At 39.1% G+C, this 19,354-nt stretch overlaps 1 protein-coding gene across 8 annotated transcripts in view; it reads left to right on the top strand.

The window, feature by feature from the left end:
- POC1B (POC1 centriolar protein B) overlaps positions 1-19,354 on the top strand; it is a 392,982-nt gene that overhangs the window by 71,670 nt on the left and 301,958 nt on the right. For 3 of the 8 annotated variants that reach the window (XR_009461639.1, XR_009461637.1, XR_009461638.1), the window contains exon 11: positions 14,776-15,000. The exons of 3 other annotated variants lie outside the window; for them this stretch is intronic. Coding sequence is in view for 2 of the 5 variants with exons in the window: in XM_059726154.1 (XP_059582137.1) it covers positions 14,776-15,000; positions 16,058-16,162 (330 nt within the window). In the remaining 3 variants the exon portion in view is untranslated. Of the gene's footprint in view, positions 1-1,388; positions 4,321-14,775; positions 15,001-16,057; positions 18,117-19,354 lie in introns of those variants that run through there. 2 more of the 8 variants (XM_059726154.1, XM_059726159.1) reach the window with 2 other exon arrangements.

Below are 19,354 nucleotides of genomic sequence, written 5' to 3'. Positions count from 1 at the left end.
AAGAATCAAGATGCTCAACACCTGAGTCAATGCAGTCAAAAAACCGGATAATAACTAGGGCTTTTATCCTGCCATCAGGATTTAAATGTATAAACTATATGGATCCAGAAATTCATATTGGCATGTATCATTTTACGCGCGCGCGCGCCACACACACACACACACACACACACACACACACACACACACACACACACACCTACCTCCCCCCCCAATCATTTTACGCGCGCACACACACACACACACACACACACACACACACACACACACACACCTACCTCCCCCCCCCATGCTTGTGGATTCTTTTTTGGATCAGACTCTGGGAATCCAGAGATAATAGAAATAGTTGCTCTATAAAACACTGTCAACTGCATGAAATAAACAAACTGAGGGGAAAAAACAGAGAAAAGTTTTATCTCTGTTTTTTTGTTAGAGAAATCATAAATTTGACTAATAACCTAGGAGCTGTGTTTAAAAAAAATAGATTTAAGTGATTTCTCTTAAATTGATGTTGTTCCCTAAAATTTGCTTTCTGTATACCATTTCTATATATTATTTTATATACCAGTACATTACAAAATACAAGGACTATAGTTTTTTGTAAAGAAACCAAATTTCTCATGATTTGGTAAATACATTATGTATTCCAGATTAACTGTACTGGATTAATGTGTCCAGTGCAACCTGTACTTTGGGTGCTGTACAATGAGCTGAATGGTAAATATTTTACAAAGACTTACTGGTATCTCCACCAGTTTTATTATAAGTTAAAAAATACAAAATTAAATATGAAAATAAAGTTATACTTGGCTTATCTTGATTTTTAAAGGCACTTTATTTACTCAAATATTTTGATATTTATTATGCTGCCCTTTTTGAAGCAAAATTGCATCATAAAGTTGTCAGAAGGAGGTTTTAATAGATGGCTAGGGAGTGCTTGGGAATTCTCTCATATAAAAAAAATGTAAGAGCTACGTCAGCATTGTTGAGTAAGCACACCTTAATGTTTTTCTCTGTGGGATACCTAACTGTTCATATTTTTTCACATTGTCTTCAAAGGAAAAATGCTGTCAGTTTGGGGAAAAAACAATATATTCAGTTTACATTTAGGTTCACATTTTAGAAAGTTTCACAATCAGAAACACTGGATTTTTTTAATTAAAACTTGGAATCTGGAGCAAAACTGACATTTGCTGGATTCTTCACTAAATTCCTTCATCATGGAATATATAGTGCACTGATTATAGATAGGCAAGTGTTTTCTATACTTTCAGTACATAAGTAGTAAATACAGGTGCAACTGGTAGAGGAGAAATCAGCAACATATGGAAAATTGTTGTTTTATACGTGTTTGGAACAGCACATTAAAAGTGCTCTGTATTTTCCAGGCAACCAATAAGGGGTTAATCCCTGTCCCAGAGTTAATATATTCACAATACCATCAGATCTAACCATACCTGTGAGCAGAGAAGTTTGCTATTTGATGCCACTACATATCCTGCTCCCAAACTCCACTCCCAAGAAAGAAAAAGAAAAATAACTAAACTTGACGTACTGGAGGATGGCTGTGATTGCTTAAAGTTAAATTTGCACAGATATTTTTGGAAAAACAAACTACCAATTCTTTGTATTCTATAGTGCCCAGTGACATCTGCAAGCTCTGGCTGAATTTGTGGTTTCAAACAATCAGAAAGTACACTGATGTTTTGTGTGAAAATGTCTATTTTATTAAGTAAAATAGTTCACTTATCCTGCTCATTTTGTTGGCCCTGGAATGAGTGCCCTGGTATTGCTACTTAGTATGAGCTCTAAATTAAAATATGTATGTACTATTTTCAATTTTGGCTGCCTTGCTGGAGGGTTGAAGAGTATTCTTGATTGGATGAGATATATGTTATACTTCTAATTCATATGCATTTTCTTTTTAAATTCATGTGCTCTTTTTTAGAATTAAAGAAGATTTTGAGTGAAATTTTAAGGCCTGAATTTCTGTATTGTATTTGTTGGAAGAAACTAGAGCGCACAACGAAATGTTAGGACAACTTCTTAGCCTACCTGTAGCTTATTGGTTGACTGCAAGTCTTAGTAACAGATTTAATTGTATTAGATACCCGAAAATTACTTCTTCAACCATGAAGTTCAGGAACAAATAGATTGTAATCTGGCAATCTTTTTCAGTCCACAGCAGTACTGTAGAACAGTGGAGGAGAAGAATAGAAGTCAGTTGAAACTTCATGGAAATTCAGGACAACAGAAAATTTATAAAGCTTGTTCTGATTAGTATAATTGGGTTAACTCTAAATTGAATGGAGAGGGCTTTTCATTTTCTTTTTGGTGAATATTATCTTGAAAATGTAGTTTCAAAGCAGCAAGAACTATTTGTAAATTTGGCAAATAGTTTGGCTAAATAAAAGCCCAAAGTGTTCTGTTGGATAGATTTAAAAAATGGGGAAGGTGGTTGCAGTAGCATGGATGCTATTTTTCCTGTAGCCCAGTGGTTAGAGTGCACACTCCCAAGGAAGGGGAGACATGGGTTCAGATACCTTCTCTGAATTCTGCAGGAAGGATCTCAACTCAAGCCACCCACATCTCAGGTGAGTCTCCTAACCACTATATTAGAGGAAGGGTGTGAGGCAGCACCATTTTCACTGTTCTGTTGATAGTGCCAGCCCCTTTTTTAATTCCAAACCTTTCTTTGCAGATTTCTTTATTAAAGATGCCTGAGTTTTTTGATGTGCTGTAAATAAAATTAAAAAAAAATTTGGGTCCACCTGAAATGTTTTTATTTTAATTTTTCAGTTCAACCACTGACTTCAGAAATTGATTTTTCACACAGCTCTGGTTCATAGCTGTGTACATCATGCAAGTGCAATGATTTAATTATTACAAGACAATATTAAAATGTTCCCACATCTTTTAAAATTCTTTATCATTTTTAAAATAAATTGGTGTGCTGCATTCTCAAACTGTATATATATAATTACTAAAATCACATAACTTTACAAAACTGATCCAGTGTGGAAAAAATTAATCCAGGTCCTTGGTTCCTAACTCAGATTCCTACTGGGCTGGGTTGTGTAACAGAAGGGGTGGGCTAACAAAAACAGGATGCATTTTAATACTGACAAGTGCAGGGTGCTGCACTTGGGCAGTAGTAACCAGCAGCACACTTATAAGATGGGAAACTCCCTTCTTGAGAGCACAGAGGCAGAAAGGGATCTTGGAGTCGTCATTGACTCCAAGATAAACATGGGCCGACAATGCGAGGTCATGGTCGACAGGGCTAACCGGACCTTATTGTGCATCCAAAGATGCATCTCAATTAGGTCCAAGGAGGTGATCCTCCCCCTCTACATGACACTGGTCAGGCCACAGCTGGAGTACTGTGTCTAGTTCTGGGCACCCCACTTCAAGAGGGATGTGGACAACATTGAGAGGGTCCAGAGGAGGGCCACCCGCATGATCCATGGACAGCAGGGCAGACTGTACAGTGGGAGGCTACAGGACCTGAACCTGTTCAGCCTTCACAAGAGAAGGCTGAGGGAGGACCTGGTGACAGTCTACAAACTCACTAGGGGGGACCAGAAGGGTTTGGGGGAGACCTTGTTTCCCCTAGTGCCCCACTGGGATAACAAGGAATAGCGGCCACAAGTTGTTGGAGAGTAGGTTTAGACTAGACATCTGTAAGAACTACTTCACAGTCAGGGTGGCTAGGATCTGGAACCAACTTCCAAGGGAAGTGGTGCTGGCTCCTACCCTGGGGGTCTTTAAGAAGCGGCTTGATGCCTACCTGGCTGGGGTCATTTGAGCCCAGTTTTCTTCCTGCCCAGGCAGGGGGTCAGACCTGAAGATCTACAAGGTCCCTTCTGACCCTACTTCTGTGATTCTATGATATAAATTGATTCCTTGAATCGCGTCTTTTGAAGGTTAACATAGTCTTTCTCTTTGTCAGATGAATGTTAGGAGCAAGTTTCTAATGGAAAGGCTATCTGCTGAGAGTGCTCTGTCTCCAGCCATGAGCATAGGCTGTGTGTAGACTAAATGAGAGGTGTGTGTGCACGACACTTTGAAGTGGGCTAAATGCTTTTGCACTGCTTTAATGGTGTCGGTGTTTGCAAGCCTCGGCAGCGTATTGCACATTAATTCCAGCTGCTGTAGGACATTCGGTGGTGTAATGTGCCTTAAAAGACTTGGGGCGCAGCAAACTAAAACTTTGCTGCCTCTACAGGCGCGGAGCGAAGCACCGGGCTCTGCAGGAAGCCCTGCAGGCAGCCTGACAGCAGCCTGGGAAAGCAGGCTCTGCCGAAGAAAAGCGGTGAGCCCGATTTCCCCCCCCCCCCCCCCAGAGCATGCCTGCTTGCCTGCCTGAGCTTCACGGGAGCCTGGTGCCTCCCTCCACGGCTGCAGTGACCCCTGGGACCACCTGAGCCAGGTGCCTGCAGGTGGGTGCTGCCTGGGGGGCACCCTGCTCTTGCACCCTGCTTTGATTCGTTGTCCACTCGTAGTTTTTAAAACCAACTTTTCTGGCAATGGTAGCAGCATTTCTAGTCAGGCAGTGCTGAGGGACTTGGTTGAATTCATGGCACAAAATCTGTCTGATCCCTTCTAAACTCTTCAGTCTAGAACTCTTGGTTCAGAAATGATACCTTTTAGTAGACCTACTGAGAAACTGCAAAAAATTATCTTTTTCTGCAAGCTATCAATCAGGCTCAGGGAAAGTTCAAGATGGTAAGAAGCCTCCATATGTAGGAAATAAACTTGATTTTTGCACAGAGGAAGCAGAAGCTGGAAATCTTTCCCTCTGGGTCCATGAGTGTCTTTGTGAGGTTGCTCTTTGTTGTGCAGATGAAACAGGATTTCTTCCCTGCTGGTGTCAGATGGGAGGCAGGGGGGTGTAGAAAAATTCTCATGGATCAGTCTCATGACCCAGAGGTACAGATTTCTAGCTTCTGCTTCCTATGTGCAAAAATGAAGATTATTTCCTACATATGAGGACTTTTTACCATCTTGAACTTTCCCTGAGCCTGATAAAGGTCGTGTGAGCCCAAAAGCTAGCAGAAAAAGATAATTTTTTTGCAATTTCTCAGTTGGTCTAATAAAAGGTATCATTTCTGAACCAAGAGTTCTAGATTTTTTCATTTCTTGTCTCAGACCAACATGGCTACCAAATACCTCCCTAAGATATAGAGAGTGATCATAAGCTTTAATGAATTCAAGTTTACTACAAATGCTTTCTACAAAAGGTAGCCATATTTTCCCATCTGCCCCCTCTTCCCTCAATGCTCCCTTCCACTTCCTTCTCACCTACACTTCAGTCAGTTAGTTCTTATTTAGCTCACACAGTTTAAGTCCCATCCTTTTGCTTATAAACATTTTTTGCTAAACTGAAGTGCTAGAATGTGACATACAGTATTTCAAACATCAAGCTTGCCAGGCAAAGAAGAGTGGGCAGTAGTTTAGATATTGTAAAACAGTAAATGAGGGTGTTTAATAAATTACCAAATATAGTATTGGTATTGAAATTCTGAGTTGTAAAAAACCTTATTGTTGAGTGGCTGATTGTATTGGAAGTAGGAAACTACATTGTTAGTGGTTTTGATCTTGGACTTACTTGGGCTTGATGCATTATTTGTGATTGTTTTTAACTGTTTTAACCATGGTATCAACAATATTTTAGTATTAACAGGCAAATGTACCATATGCTCGAAACCGAAATAATTTTTTAAGTGCCTTGCCAACTTTATGATTCATTAGAAAGCTTGCCAGTGTAATTTCTTTCCTTAAAGTCCATCTCTTTCTGAAGACCATTAAGATATTCCACTGCAAGTGTTTTCTGTACGTGAAGGTTGCAGAAGATTAAAGACTGCAGTTGTGTGATATGGACTTGTGTTTTTTATTTCTTTTGGATAAAGCTAAGTCAACCAGTTTCTTCTTCAATTAAACAGAATACATTTTGTTAAAATGCTGGTAAATGTATCAAAAGTGAGTTTCTTTTCCAGTGTTTGTTTCTAACTACTTGGGGATACATTCAGGAATATGCCAGTGTGATAAGGTTGTGTGTAAGTTCCTTTCATAGATTCACAGAGTTTTGGCCAGTTAGCTTGACAGAAAGCAAAGATGAGCAATTATAGTGTGCTGACTATGACCATTCATAGTTTAAATTTAATTCCCACTAAATATCCTCTTTGTAATGCCATAATCATAGCTTCCTGAGCATGCTTTGAATCTACTCCTTGTCTTTCTGATTTGCAATTGGCAAGATGCTGTTACTTTTTAGAAGTTGTGGGTGGGCATGTTTTTCAGTTTTAAATTGCATTCTAGCTTGGCTTATAAGTAACCATTCAAAATGTGAAATGTATTTTGTAGCCTACTTTTATTCATTCAAACCAGTTTTTCAGTCTTTCATATTTGTTTTAAAGAGTAAGTTAATTGTACTACCTTGTTTGCAGTAAAGATAATTCACATCAGTGTTTGTTTATGAATGACAATATTTTAGGTGTTTTAGGAAAGAGACCATTAGAAGGGGAAAGGGACACTTAAGAGAAAAAGTTAGAAAAACTGGTCCTTAAAAGATCAGTTTAGCAGTCATTGGAAGTGATGGGTACATAATTGTTAATAGTATTACTGTGCTGCTTTGGATGCTATCAATATCATTTCTTTACACTAAACCTCACCTGAGTGCATATTTCAATTCACAACTCTTCCCTGGCATGAAGGGGACTGCTGCTTTTATTGTGAATTTAATACTATACAGATACAGGTATTTTAATGTTATATATGGTTATATTCATGATTTAACAAACTTGGTCATAAACTTTTTTCTAATGCTTTTATCTTGTTATAACTAATTCATGAATTCTTTAGGCAAAGTTTAAAAAAAAAAAAAGCCCTAGAAAACTTGTTTTCCTTTTTGTTTTGTTTTTTTCCTCCAATGATAAAGGTTGGCATATTGATTTATTTGCTTAATCACACTTTTGGTGGTTCTTCCCCTATAGATATTGTCTCTTCCTCTTACTTTTGTAGCACTGTTCAACCGTGTTATCTTCCTGGGGCTTTAACATGAGTAGCAAATTAAAATAAGATTTTAAGGATTTGTCTATATGCAGTTATCCAGAGAAAATGTTACCTTAGCCTATGCACTGTGTAACATTAATAAAGTGCTTACAGTTCTGAAGCTAATGTGGACAATCTCTGCATGGTGCTGTCTTGCTCCATATAGGCATGTCCTTATCCCGAGGAAGCAGTACACACTGAATTGATCAGAGGTGTCAGTGCATTAAGCTTCAAAGCATTCTTTACTGCTTCCCTTACCTGCTGATATACTATATCAGAAGTTTTCAACGTTTTTAGATTCCAGGCACCCCCCTGGAAAATGCGAACTTAGTTTTCACTTGTGTTTTTTGACCATGGAAAAATAAAGAGTAATTCTTCTGTTGCAAAGAACTCAGAAAGACCACAATAGGTCAGGTAGTTTTGGATACCATGAGCATATCTACACATGCATTTAAGAACAGTTAAATTTAATGCACAATCATCAATTTTTTTGTCCAGTGTCTATATGTGCAGGGACTTAGCACCAAAGTTAGTGCCAAGTCCCTGCAGTCCTGCCATGTGCCCCCCTTCTGGCTGGGCAGACCTGTACTAAAGTCAATGTGCTTTAACTAATCACGCCTTAGTTAATGCGCTTTAACTAATTGCGCCAAATTTGATACCTGCATCTGCAGGTATCAGATTTAGGTGAGTGTGAGGTCATACCTGTAATGGGAAGGTGCCAACATGGTCTGCACATGGGGTACCTCCCCCAACTTTCCTGCCATGCCTTGATTTGAAATAGTAAGGGGAGGGTCCTATGATGTTATGGGTACCTTTGTGTGCACACATTGTAGAGACTCTTGGGGTTCCTCTTCCCCTACACCCCATCCACACACTTGCCAAGATCTTGACAGTGATGGGAGCTCTGCTGCTGGGCTAACAAGATTGGATTCTAAGGATGTGCTCCTGAATTCTGATGATTCCTGTACTTCAGGCAGACTTAAGTGGTAAGTGCTCAAGGCCATGTTTATATATGCTGTAGGGCTCTAATCTTTAGGGGTGTGCGAAGCGGGCAGTATTCAATTTGGATTTGGCCTGATTCAGGGAACAGTGATTCAATTCTCTGATTCAGATCACTGTCCCAATTCATTTCAGCATATCTGAATCTGAAGATTCGATTCTGATTTGGAGAATCAGCGATTCAGCCATAAACACAGCTTTTATATGTTTTTCTACATTCTTCAAGGTACTAGGTGTGGCTCGTGAACACTGAGATGGTAGGGTGGATGGAGTGCCCACAGGAGTGCCAGGCGGCGGGGGCACGCATGCTTGGTGATGGACTGGAAGCACTTCCGGTCTGTTGCCAAGCACATGGGGACCCCCCCCCCCCCGGCGCCCCTTGGCTCAGCGATCAGCCGAGGGGGCACCCCAGGTGCCCCCCAAACTCAGGAGTCATCAGTTGCCAAGCATGCAGGGGCCCCCCCGTGCTCCTGTGGGATGCTCCATCTGCCCCACCATCTCAGTGTTCACAAGTCGTTCCTGGTACCTCAAGGTATGTAGAAAAAACATATAAAGCTGTGTCTATGGCTGAATCATTGAATCTCTCCAAAATGATTTGGAGGCTTCCAAATTGATTTGGAGAGATTAATGGGTCTCCTGATTAGATTCGAATTTGGAGATTCAGCTGCTGAATTGGGCCGAATCTCCTCCAAATTGAATCGGCAACTGAAGCTTCGCATAGCCCTACTGATCTGCCTTCTGGAAAACTAAATCAATTCATATATTTATGCAAATCAACAAAGTTCATGTCTTTGTCCGAGTCACAGCACCAATTAATTAACACCAGTGTCTCCCAGGCTAACCAGGCCATGATTAAGTTGTGAGGTCCTTCCATTCCTCTGATAGTCAAGTAACAGAATAAAGAAAAGCAAACATTATCTATTTCCCTTGCTCAGTCAATTCTTGAGCATACCTTCAATTTGGGGTCTTTAAGTCCACGCCTCTTTATGAGTGCCAGACTCTTAGCAAAAGACAATTAACTCTTAAAGAAAAAAACAAAATGGCTGGGTTCTGCCACGCCTGGGGTCTCCTCACTCCTACGTCTACCAACTCACATGCTTGGTCCACAGGGTGTGTCTTGCAGTGTGGTTCAGTATCGGGGGCTGGTTGAAGACCCCTCTGGGCTGTGGAGACAGCTCTGCTCCCCTCTGAGTCTGGAGCCTCCAGGGGCTTTTCCTTGGCAGAGCTCGGCTCCCCCCTTCCGTGCAGCTCTACTTCTCCTTTTCTGCTTGTGCCGGGTCACAGGGGCATGATGTCACTCATGATGCACTACCTAACCCGCACGGAGCGGGTGCTGATAAACTGCTGTGGTAGTTTCACTTGCTGCTCCATTGTCATTAGCTGTGCACCTGGAGGTAAGCACTGTCTATCTCCTGGGCCTCTGGTGGCTCTCCACTGGTGGCTTGTAGTGCCTCTGAGGCCTCTCCCTTGCTAGAACCGGCAAACCTGGCTTGGCCCACTGTTACAGTGCGATTAGCCTAATTTTGCCATTTTTAATACTCATTAAGGCTGTGCATGTGTAGCTGTGCGCCTGTAATGCACATTAAGTTAAGCTAATGCTCATTAACGTGTCTTGTGTAGACATGCCCTATGAGTTGAGAATCACTATATTAGATATTGAAGGATCATGCAGTCACACTAGAAAAATACTTTGGGAAGGGAAGGAGTACTAATTTGTTTTTTTTTTCTCAGGGTGACTGCTTTTTTCATTGGTGTTTTCAATTGGTGTTGGCTCTAATTTTTAACAGACTGAAGGACATGTCTTCATACCTGAAAGCTTGTCTGTATCCCACCCAATTATACAGTTGGTCCAATAAAAGATATCTCCCACGCAAATCCTTGCCTCTCACATTTTTTGTACTATAATGGCTAAAAAATCACCCCAGCTCCTACAAACATCAATAAAGAATCATTGAAAGTTTAGATTGAAATGTTCTGATTTACATTCAATTTGCACACAGTTAAATATGCAACTTGTACACTTAATAGTAACTATGAAGCATTAATCTTGATTTGTGGGCTAAGGATAGGCTTAAACTTAAATTTTAAATATATAATAATGCAAAAATTATTTTTGTCCCACCTCCCCAAATATGCCATGTATATATTTAAGTATTGGTTATCTGTTTTCTGAAGATTAACACTGTTAATGTTAAATTATTTTACTATACAAATTATTTGACAATTTTTCACAAAAAGGTTAATTTTACAAATTAGTAAGGATTAAGAAAAAGCAACAGTCCTTATATGTTTTAACCACATTAACCAGTCTTTTGTTTTTATCACCTAACAAACTGAACAGCCCAAACAGCAAGAAAATTAAATTGCATCTAAAAATATTACCGAAAAAATATTCTCCTAGGATTTCCTGCATGTGTTAAATATAAGAATCCCTTTCTCATTTTACAAACTATTGGTAATAGAAAATAATTTGTTTTGGTTGTACAAAAGCAGCTCATTTGGCACTAAAATCATGAACTTTAATGTTCTCCCTCTTAATTAGGTTTGAAGGCAAGGATTTTTTAGGGCTGCTATCTCTTATGGGACTGACTGCATGGCTAGAATAAAGTTAGACAAGCTTTCAAATGCAAGACATTCTTAATCAGGTCTGAAGAGGGAAGCAAGCACAGTGAGGATGCATACAGATGTTTAGAGAGGTTAGATCATATTAAAAATGGCCACCTGATCTAACTTAGTTTGCCCAGGTGCGGCCCTTATGCTTAGATTAACCTAACTAGGGATCTGTGTTCCAACTTAAGCCTTCAAAGTAGTCTAACGTAGATCAGGTTGGGCATTTTTAGACTGATCTAACTGTCCTGAACTTTTGTACAGCTTGCAGCACAGCCCCAGGTCTGGGAAAGCCCAGTTGCTAGCCCCAGCCCAGGGGCTGTATTTTTCCTACCTTCTCCCTAGCACTGGCCTGTTTTTAGCCCATGGCCCCTCCCCCCACCCCCAGATGGACAGCCCTCCTCCAAAGGTCAGCCAATGCCCCTTCCCAAGCCCTTCAACCCCCCCCCCCCCCCCCCGGCATCCCACAAACCACTCTCTGCCAGTTTTACCAGCATTTGTCAGTGCTGGGAGCGAAGAAACTAAGTTGGGGTGGAGGGGATGGTTCTTCTGGTGCTGGGAGAGATCAGGGGCCTAAAAATAGCCCCAAGTCCTGGGGTGCGGGGGGGGGGGGAGGAGAGAGACTCCCATCACCCCTCAAGTTGCCCCATGGAGCTTGTGAGGCCCCCTGATCCTGCCAAACCCTTACAGACCCCAGATTCCCCTACAGACCCTGCCTGCTCCCCCGACCCCTCCCAAGCCTGCTTGCCCCTCCAGTTTCCACCCCCCATACCTACCAAGGCCTCCTCCTGCTATTCCCTCCCATCCCAACTTACTTTACATTGGGTGGCCATTTTTAAGTCCATCTAACTCCCCCTAACCTCCCTGAATGTTTCTATATACTCTGAATGTTCAGAGCATAGATTAGAGGTGAAATTTGACATGGGGAGGAAAATTTTCAGGAGTATCACACAAACAGTTTACAGAAGTATAGAAGCTTATTACTGGGACATTAAGACCTATCAAAATTAGGGTGGGGGGTCATTAATACATGTGTGTAGAAAGAAATTCAGGAATCGGGTAGACTGAAGTGTATCAAATAATCAACATACATATTCAGCCATTGTTCCTTAGTGTCCAGGCAGCTTATGTATTTTTGTTCCCGAGTTCACCTTTGAAAGGTATTTGTTATATTTCCCTTGAGCATGGGTATAGTGAGATCAGAGAGGGAGCGTTCATTCTGTGAGAAATATGTTCCTACTGACGTATGTGTGTCTGTGCTCAATGTTCTTAGTGTTGAAGAACATTTCCATTTTGTGGGTTAGCATGTATACAGGAATGCTTCATTAACTCTACCTCTCAGGGCCATAAAAAGCTAGAAATATATCAGTGACTCTGAGGCCCTTCACAGGGTTTAAAGTAAGGGTATTCCAAATATTCAGAGATGTAGCAAGGAGATGCAAACATAGCGATTCTCAAGCAGCAGCAGTCACATGTATATATCTAAAAATGCATGAAGGTACGTGGGGACCCATATGACAGTGAGGTATTAAAGCTTTAAATTGGTTCATGCCCAAAGAGGCAACTGATGCAAGGAACAAAGAAATGGGAAATACACTGCCCTTAACAAATATCGAGCCACTTCATTCTTTTATGGTTGCAAGCTGAAGAACAGCTTCTTCCCAAAATAAAACTAATTGGAGTACTTTGAATTTGATGTCACAGAAGCATGCCTCACAGTTATCAAATGACCAGAGATGACTGCAGACCTGTAACATTCCTCAAATGGTGGTAAATTTGCTTCATTCATAGCTGCCATCTAGTGTTTATAGTTAGCCCTGGAACAAGAGGAAGTTAAGAGATTATGAAGGAAAAGGGAGAAGGAAGAATAGATAGCTGTTAACTAACTTTTTATTTTTGAGATCTCCAATCTAAAGTCACAATATATTTTTAACATCCAATACCTGTAAATGGTACGAATTATTTGGTAGTGCTTGCCAGCAACTTTATTATTTTGAAAATATTGTTCTGTGCATCTATTTTACACTTTATTATGTTTCTAAATATTTACTTGTAGGAATTTGCACGAGTTTTAACCTTAATAGTCAAGGGTCTAGACTGAGGTGCTGGTGGTGATGCCTGTTCTGTCTCAATGGCATCATCACCCTATCTCCCACCGTTTGTGTTTTAAGAGAAGAGTGATGTCTGATTTCATTGTTCATTCAAGGAATGCTTGTAGGTACCTACTCTGTGCAGTGGTTACAGCATTTACCCAGGAAGCTGGAGACCTTTGGTTTCTCTTAAATACCTGTCCATATGCATGTACTTAAAGCATTCATGCTGGGAGACTTTTTCCTAGCATTACTCGCATAACAGACATATACCCTGCCTCCCCTCATGTTCCATTCCAAGGGCATACAGGGCATTGCAAGTTTCCTGTTTTTCTGTTTTTCTCAATTACTTTGGCTCCCAATGGACTGCTCTCTCCCATCTGCTCAGACTAAACTTGACCTACAGCATGTTTGAAGTCTTTTACCCCTATCATTATTGTTTTACTTTTTTCTCCCTTCTAGCACTTGCCTCAAGAATGCTCTCACACTCCCCTTGATTCATTTTTTTTCTTCCTTTTTTGGTCTTCCATCAACTGTCTTTGTGCAACCCCAGTGGTAAGTGGTAGCTAAGTGTCATTTCCCCCCTAATTGACTAGTTTAAGGTGCCTCAATTCTGACTAAATTCTTTGTTGGATTATTCCAACGATTGGTCAGTAATTTTTAAAAATAGATTATTTTTCAAGAAGCAAATATTAGGGCTTGGTTGCCTCACATCTGGCTGATCAAATCTGTGTTTAAACACCTAAATATCTTTGTACTGGTATGACATAGCTCATATGGAAGAATAAAGACTCACATTGGTTCCATTGGGAGCTAGGCTTTACTGTTCTTCAGGTTGATTTATTTGCCTAAATTGTTAGCCAGGCACTAACTTTTTAGTCAGGCAGCCCCCTAACTTTGTTTTAGAACCCAATTTCCCATCCTTTAAATTAATTTCTAGAATGTTATTTTGGAGTGAGAAGAATGTTTATATGCATTTGGATGAATTTTACAGTTCTCTAATTTTGGAAATCAATTTAGTTTAAAATTATAAATATTTGAAGACCATGGATAAGATTTCAGAATTCTTTCTTTCTGTAAATAAGTGTTTTTTTCTAAGAGAGTTTCAGCAAACTTAAAGATCCTTTAGTGGAATGGTTCAAATATATCTTCCTATCTGTTCTGTTGTTGCTTTGTAAACTACAAGGCCTACTTTAAATTTTAAAAAGTGACTAATACGGTTGCTCTGTTTTGTGGAAAGATGTTATTGAAACCTTTAAAGAATGTTACCCATATTACTTTGACAGAGACATGTAAAACTGATGGATGCGACTATATAGCAAGCCAACACAGAACTAAAGGAAAATGAAAGGAACTGCATCTGTTACTGTGGTCTTTCAACAATGCTCATATATGAGAGTTGCTTGATAACTTTTATCTTTGCATTGACTTCGGGTTGTGTGTACCTAGTCACCCTTTTCCTTCTCATGCTCTTGGAAAAAAATCTGCGTCTTAGAAAAGTATAGCTGAATAAATACCTAAAATTGCTTAGAGCTTTTTCTGTTCTATGAGATAGCTGTCTGTATTTATTAGAGAAAGAGTTTAGTATAAAGCCAGGAGGAACCATTTGTGATCATCTACTCTGGTTTGTATAATACAGGTCATAGGACTTGCTTGAATTCATTTCTACCTCAACTATAGCCTGTTTTTTAGGGAAAAATATCTACTCTAGTATGATCTTACTTTTGCTTTAATTTAGTGCCCAGTAGCAAAACATCCAATGCCTTAATCACAAGTACCTGCAGTATAGTGGTTTGTACTGAAGTAATCTGTGAGGATTTCTCACACACTGTGATCTTTAACATCCTCATGTCACAGTCACAACTCTTCTTGATGAGAGTGATCTGATGTGGTATAAAATTGAACCTTGTACATGAAGCAAAGCTGAAACCTTTTGTATTTAATTATGGGTGTGCAAATCAATTTTTAAAGCATAAAAAAATGGAACTTTGTGCTTTCCTTTCCCTGTGATTTCAATTAAATGAAGACAAGGACAGCTGGATCTTCAAATAGCATTTCCACGTTCAAGGATGATGTGAACAGTGAAGATTCCCAGTATCCTCCAGCCTCATTCTCTCCAACTAGCTCAAGAAGGAAGCTGGAGGATGAGAATGAATCAGCTGTGTGTAGTACAGACAAGCAAACTGGCATCTCCCCAGCTGTGGGTAATGCTTTGGAGCATATAGTGGAGCAACTGGATGTTTTGACTCTGGTGAGTATTGAGTGAGCTCATAAGTAGGTGAGGAATATGGCAACACCATTCTCATAACCTAAGATATTAAAATATGGGAGTTTACTTTATGGATGGTCATATAGTCAGATGTCCCCTGAATTCTTAAATATTTTACATATTAATAGTATTTAATACTATTGTTATATTATTTAATATTATTATTATTACTATTTATTATTATTAATATATCACTCATTAAATATGGGTTATATGACTAGTAAAGTCAACTTTAAAGACATTAAGGAGTTATTTCCTTTTATGCAACTGCCACTAGCATTTTAAAACTTTGAAGATGATTGTAATAATTTACATGGAACACTTGGGATTTTTATTAGTAAGTTCTAATATAGATTTACCAGAACCACTGCTTCCTGACTCTGTTGGACTCCAGCTTTAAACAATCATGCATTAGCAGGGGTTATACAAAATAGATAATGGAAGAATGGCTAAGAGAAGTGCATCTCCTCTTTTGGTACCTTAGCCATTTTCAAACCTTAATGCTTCAGTGTTAGGTATTAAGGAGGAGTCTGGACATTTGGTGTAGCTTTAGATGTCCATGGATCACAGGGTAAACACCAGCCTTTGCCAATGACTTATGACTCTCTCTTAATTGAAAATACTCAGTATTTCCTTTCAGTAACTGTATTCTAATTGGTACTTTTTTTAAAGGCTCTTCTCAGTGCCTCAGCAGTGTTTTAGTTGGAACCACCTTGCTGAGGATTCTGTTAATGAATTTTATTGTATTAAAATACGTATACATGTCTGGATAATTAAACATACAAAGCATGGAGCTTACAGTATATTCCAGTAAAATGTCAAGTTTGTAGTGGCAGTATAAACCTTTTGACAGTTTTCTTAGCTAGAAAGGCAATGTATGTTTTCATTTTAGTTTTAAATAGCAAAAAACCTGTAACCAGTATGGCTTTCCTAGTATTTTTCATTGTTCTTTAAAAGCTATTATTTTTGTGCGCAGTGTTGTGCACCTTTTTGGCACTGTGTGAATAATGTATTTAAAAGAACTGTCCTCTTCATGCAGACTATTTCAATCCTGGAACAGCGACTAACTTTGACTGAAGATAAATTGAAAGAGTGCCTAGAAAATCAACAAAAAATATTACTACAAAGTAGGCAAGGAGAATAAAAAGTAAATGTGGTTGTTATGTACCGATGAATATATTTCACATATTCTCAGGGAATAATAAATGTTGTCTCATTTAATCTCACAAACTGCAAAGCAGATTAGTCTCTCATTTTAACCTAAAACTATGAGAAGAAAAATGAAATTAGCCTATACAATATATGTTAAAGATCACAAGTCAACATTTTTGTTAATATATTTAATTTAATGTAGTTTAAGGATCATTACCCTTTTTTGGGTGATTTTCACTGACAGTCACTAGGCTAGGATTTCACCCTTTGTTATTTTACAGCCCTTCATCCTCATGCTCTACTAATTTGCAGCCTGTACTTAAACATTGTTCTCCGTTAAAATGACATAAATTAAACAGCTCTTTAAGTCAGCTCAGGATTAGAGCCTAAAGCTGTAGATGGATTTAACAATTATATTGATATCAAAAGGTATTGATACAAGTGTTTATGATCAAGGTGTTACATCTGCACAATCCTGTAGTGATGCAAGTGAAGCAAAACTGCTCCAGCTTTAACCTTTCCTAATTCAGGTTCAAACTTAGGGTGCTATAGCTCTCTTATATTGCAACAGCCTCATACAGACATAAGTTAGATGGTAACAGCTGATGTGCACTCCTGAGTAATGGCTCCACATCCCTTTTTAAAGCGGCTAAAAGGTATGTATAACCATACCCTAAGCAAGTAAGGGTTTGCATTTTTAGGGGTGGATATACATATTTGTAGTTCTTGGTGCAATTGTAGCAACAATTGTAATTGTTATGGTCTCTAACATTTTTACAGTAGTAGAAAGGAGATTTACAGCTGTAAATATGGATTACCCAGTCATTCTCTGATAGGAACTCTCTAGTTTTGTTTTTTTGTATCTTTATGTTTTCATTAAACGGCAATTACAGAACACTAGAGGTATAAACAAGCAGTTACTGTGCCCTGGGCAACAGCAGTGGTGGTTGGGCTGATAGCCACCACTGACGTTCAAGTGCCCCTTAAAAATCAGCGCTGAGGGCTGGTTCCCCAGTCAGCCACCCCTAGTTATGTTACTGCAGAGCATCTCTTCCAAGGGTTACAATCCAAACTAAGCAACACTTACTTTCTGCACCTTCCTTATTAGAGTGTGAGTTCTTATTTTGCATTTTGAAAAGTAAGACAAAGTGGAGATCCTATAAATAATACAAAGTAAGGTCCCAGCCCTGCAATTAAAGCTATGCAGATGAAGCTCTTTTTCTCATATTGAGGCCCCGTTGAAGTTAGTGCAGCTTTGCTTGGATATGAGTCAACTCATGCAGATCTGATTTCAGAATTGGGTCCATAGTGATAAAGAGCTAGTAAACTCTTGTCATGATCACACACTGCTGACTAAACAAAATTAATTGGTAATTTTTTTATATTTGTTGACTAAACTAATCAGATATTTACTGTTTGATTTTTGTACTGTATCTGTGGGTGGAGGAAGGAATATAGCAGAGAACTGGCTTTTCACTTTGGTTTTCAGCATGCCCACATATTTCTATGCAATAGTATAGCAGAATTTCTTGCATAATGTCATCATTGCTGCAGTCGTATCTATAAGATATGACCTTTGATTATACAATTGTTTAAACTTTGTGGGACTTATAATATGTGGCTGTGTAAATGCTATCGGATGTACTTAGCTTTTTATATTTTGTAATAATCTTGCAATCTTGCGTAATACTGAGTTTTTATTACTTGATTGGGGCCAGTAAAAAGTGTAACCATTTAAATCTCATGTCAATTTCTCTTTTCTCCAAGTGAACAATCCTGTTTACACAAGAAGGATTTATAGAATTTGTGTTTTGGCTCTTCCCAGATTTGACTCAAGAATCAACCAGTATTTTTTTACTGCTGTATTTTTTTTCAGTATAAAAAGCAGTTGAAATATTTGATAGAGAATGCTGTAAATAAAAAATGCATACAATATTACACACGGACTAACATTTCTCTTGTTTCTGTTTTTCCTCCCATCTTCAATATTTGTACTTATAAGTAGTTACTTATTTGAAGCCTGTACTAAATTACCCCACTTTGTTTCACTCTTAAGTCTGTGAGATGATAATGTTACCACAATTGAAGTATACTCTAAGAAAGGTTCATGATATAAGGTCATGGTAAGGACTGAAAGGCTCAATGAAGCCTCCCAATGAAATTATGTGGAAATCCTATGAGCACCCAGGATATATGCACAGAGGTGGATCAGAACAAATACTGGTGGCATTTTTCCTCAGGCTCCGCCTACAGTCCTAAATAATTATGGCATATTGTGCCTTTCAGAGGAGACGTACCATGGGATAATTCTCTTGATTCCCTTGATCCATGTGTAGCCCAGGTAACTCAGGTATATGCTCCCCTTCTCCAATTGAAGGGGATTGTTAGTTGGCAGGTGTGCTGTGGAGCAACTGCAGACCTCTCAGTTTCCCTCCGTCCCTATTGATGGGCTCCACCAATCAAAACAGCAAGATTTCAAGCCTGGCACTCGACCCAAGCTCCAAAAGGCAAGTCTGCTACACGTGATTTAAATAAGGTCACAAAGTGCACAAATTATTTGATTTAAAACAGCTGACCTGACTGATATATGCTCAGAAGCAAATATCAATAGGAGATGCAAGGAATGTGCAATAACAAAAAAAGTTAAAATAAGCAAGCAGTAAGATATTTTTTAAATAAACTATTCGGGTATCAATTTGAGTGGCTATTGTTCAGCATTAGTTCTACTTCTGTGATGTTCCAAAATGTTTGTAGCGATCTGTATGGGATCACTAAAGGTACATCTACACTACATGCTGCAGTTTAATATGCAGATGTCTGAGCTGACTAGCCTTCTAGCCACACTAGCTTCATGCAAGTTACCTTTCCCAGCAAGATAAATTAGGCTACACAGATCTCTGTGCTACTGTAGTTAGACTGCTGTTAATTCAGCATACAGGTTAGAGCACTCCCATGGGAGAGGGCAAATCCTTTAGTCCAATCCCTGATGCAAGTACTCTGTAGGTGTTTTTTGTTTGTTTTGTTTTGCTTTTTTTTTAAAGCAATAATTGGATAAAACTGAAATAGTTCTTGAAGCAGGTGCTGAAACCAAGAACAAGGTGCTCTCTCATCACAAGTGAGTGTCTTAATCACTGAGCTACAGAATGTTCCCTCTTTCTGCCTGGTAGTGATTCCTATGCAGAGA

The sequence above is a fragment of the Alligator mississippiensis genome, chromosome 4, assembly GCF_030867095.1.
Source record: "Alligator mississippiensis isolate rAllMis1 chromosome 4, rAllMis1, whole genome shotgun sequence".
NCBI classification, from domain to species: domain Eukaryota; kingdom Metazoa; phylum Chordata; order Crocodylia; family Alligatoridae; genus Alligator; species Alligator mississippiensis.
This window is presented reverse-complemented; position numbering and strand designations above follow the sequence as displayed.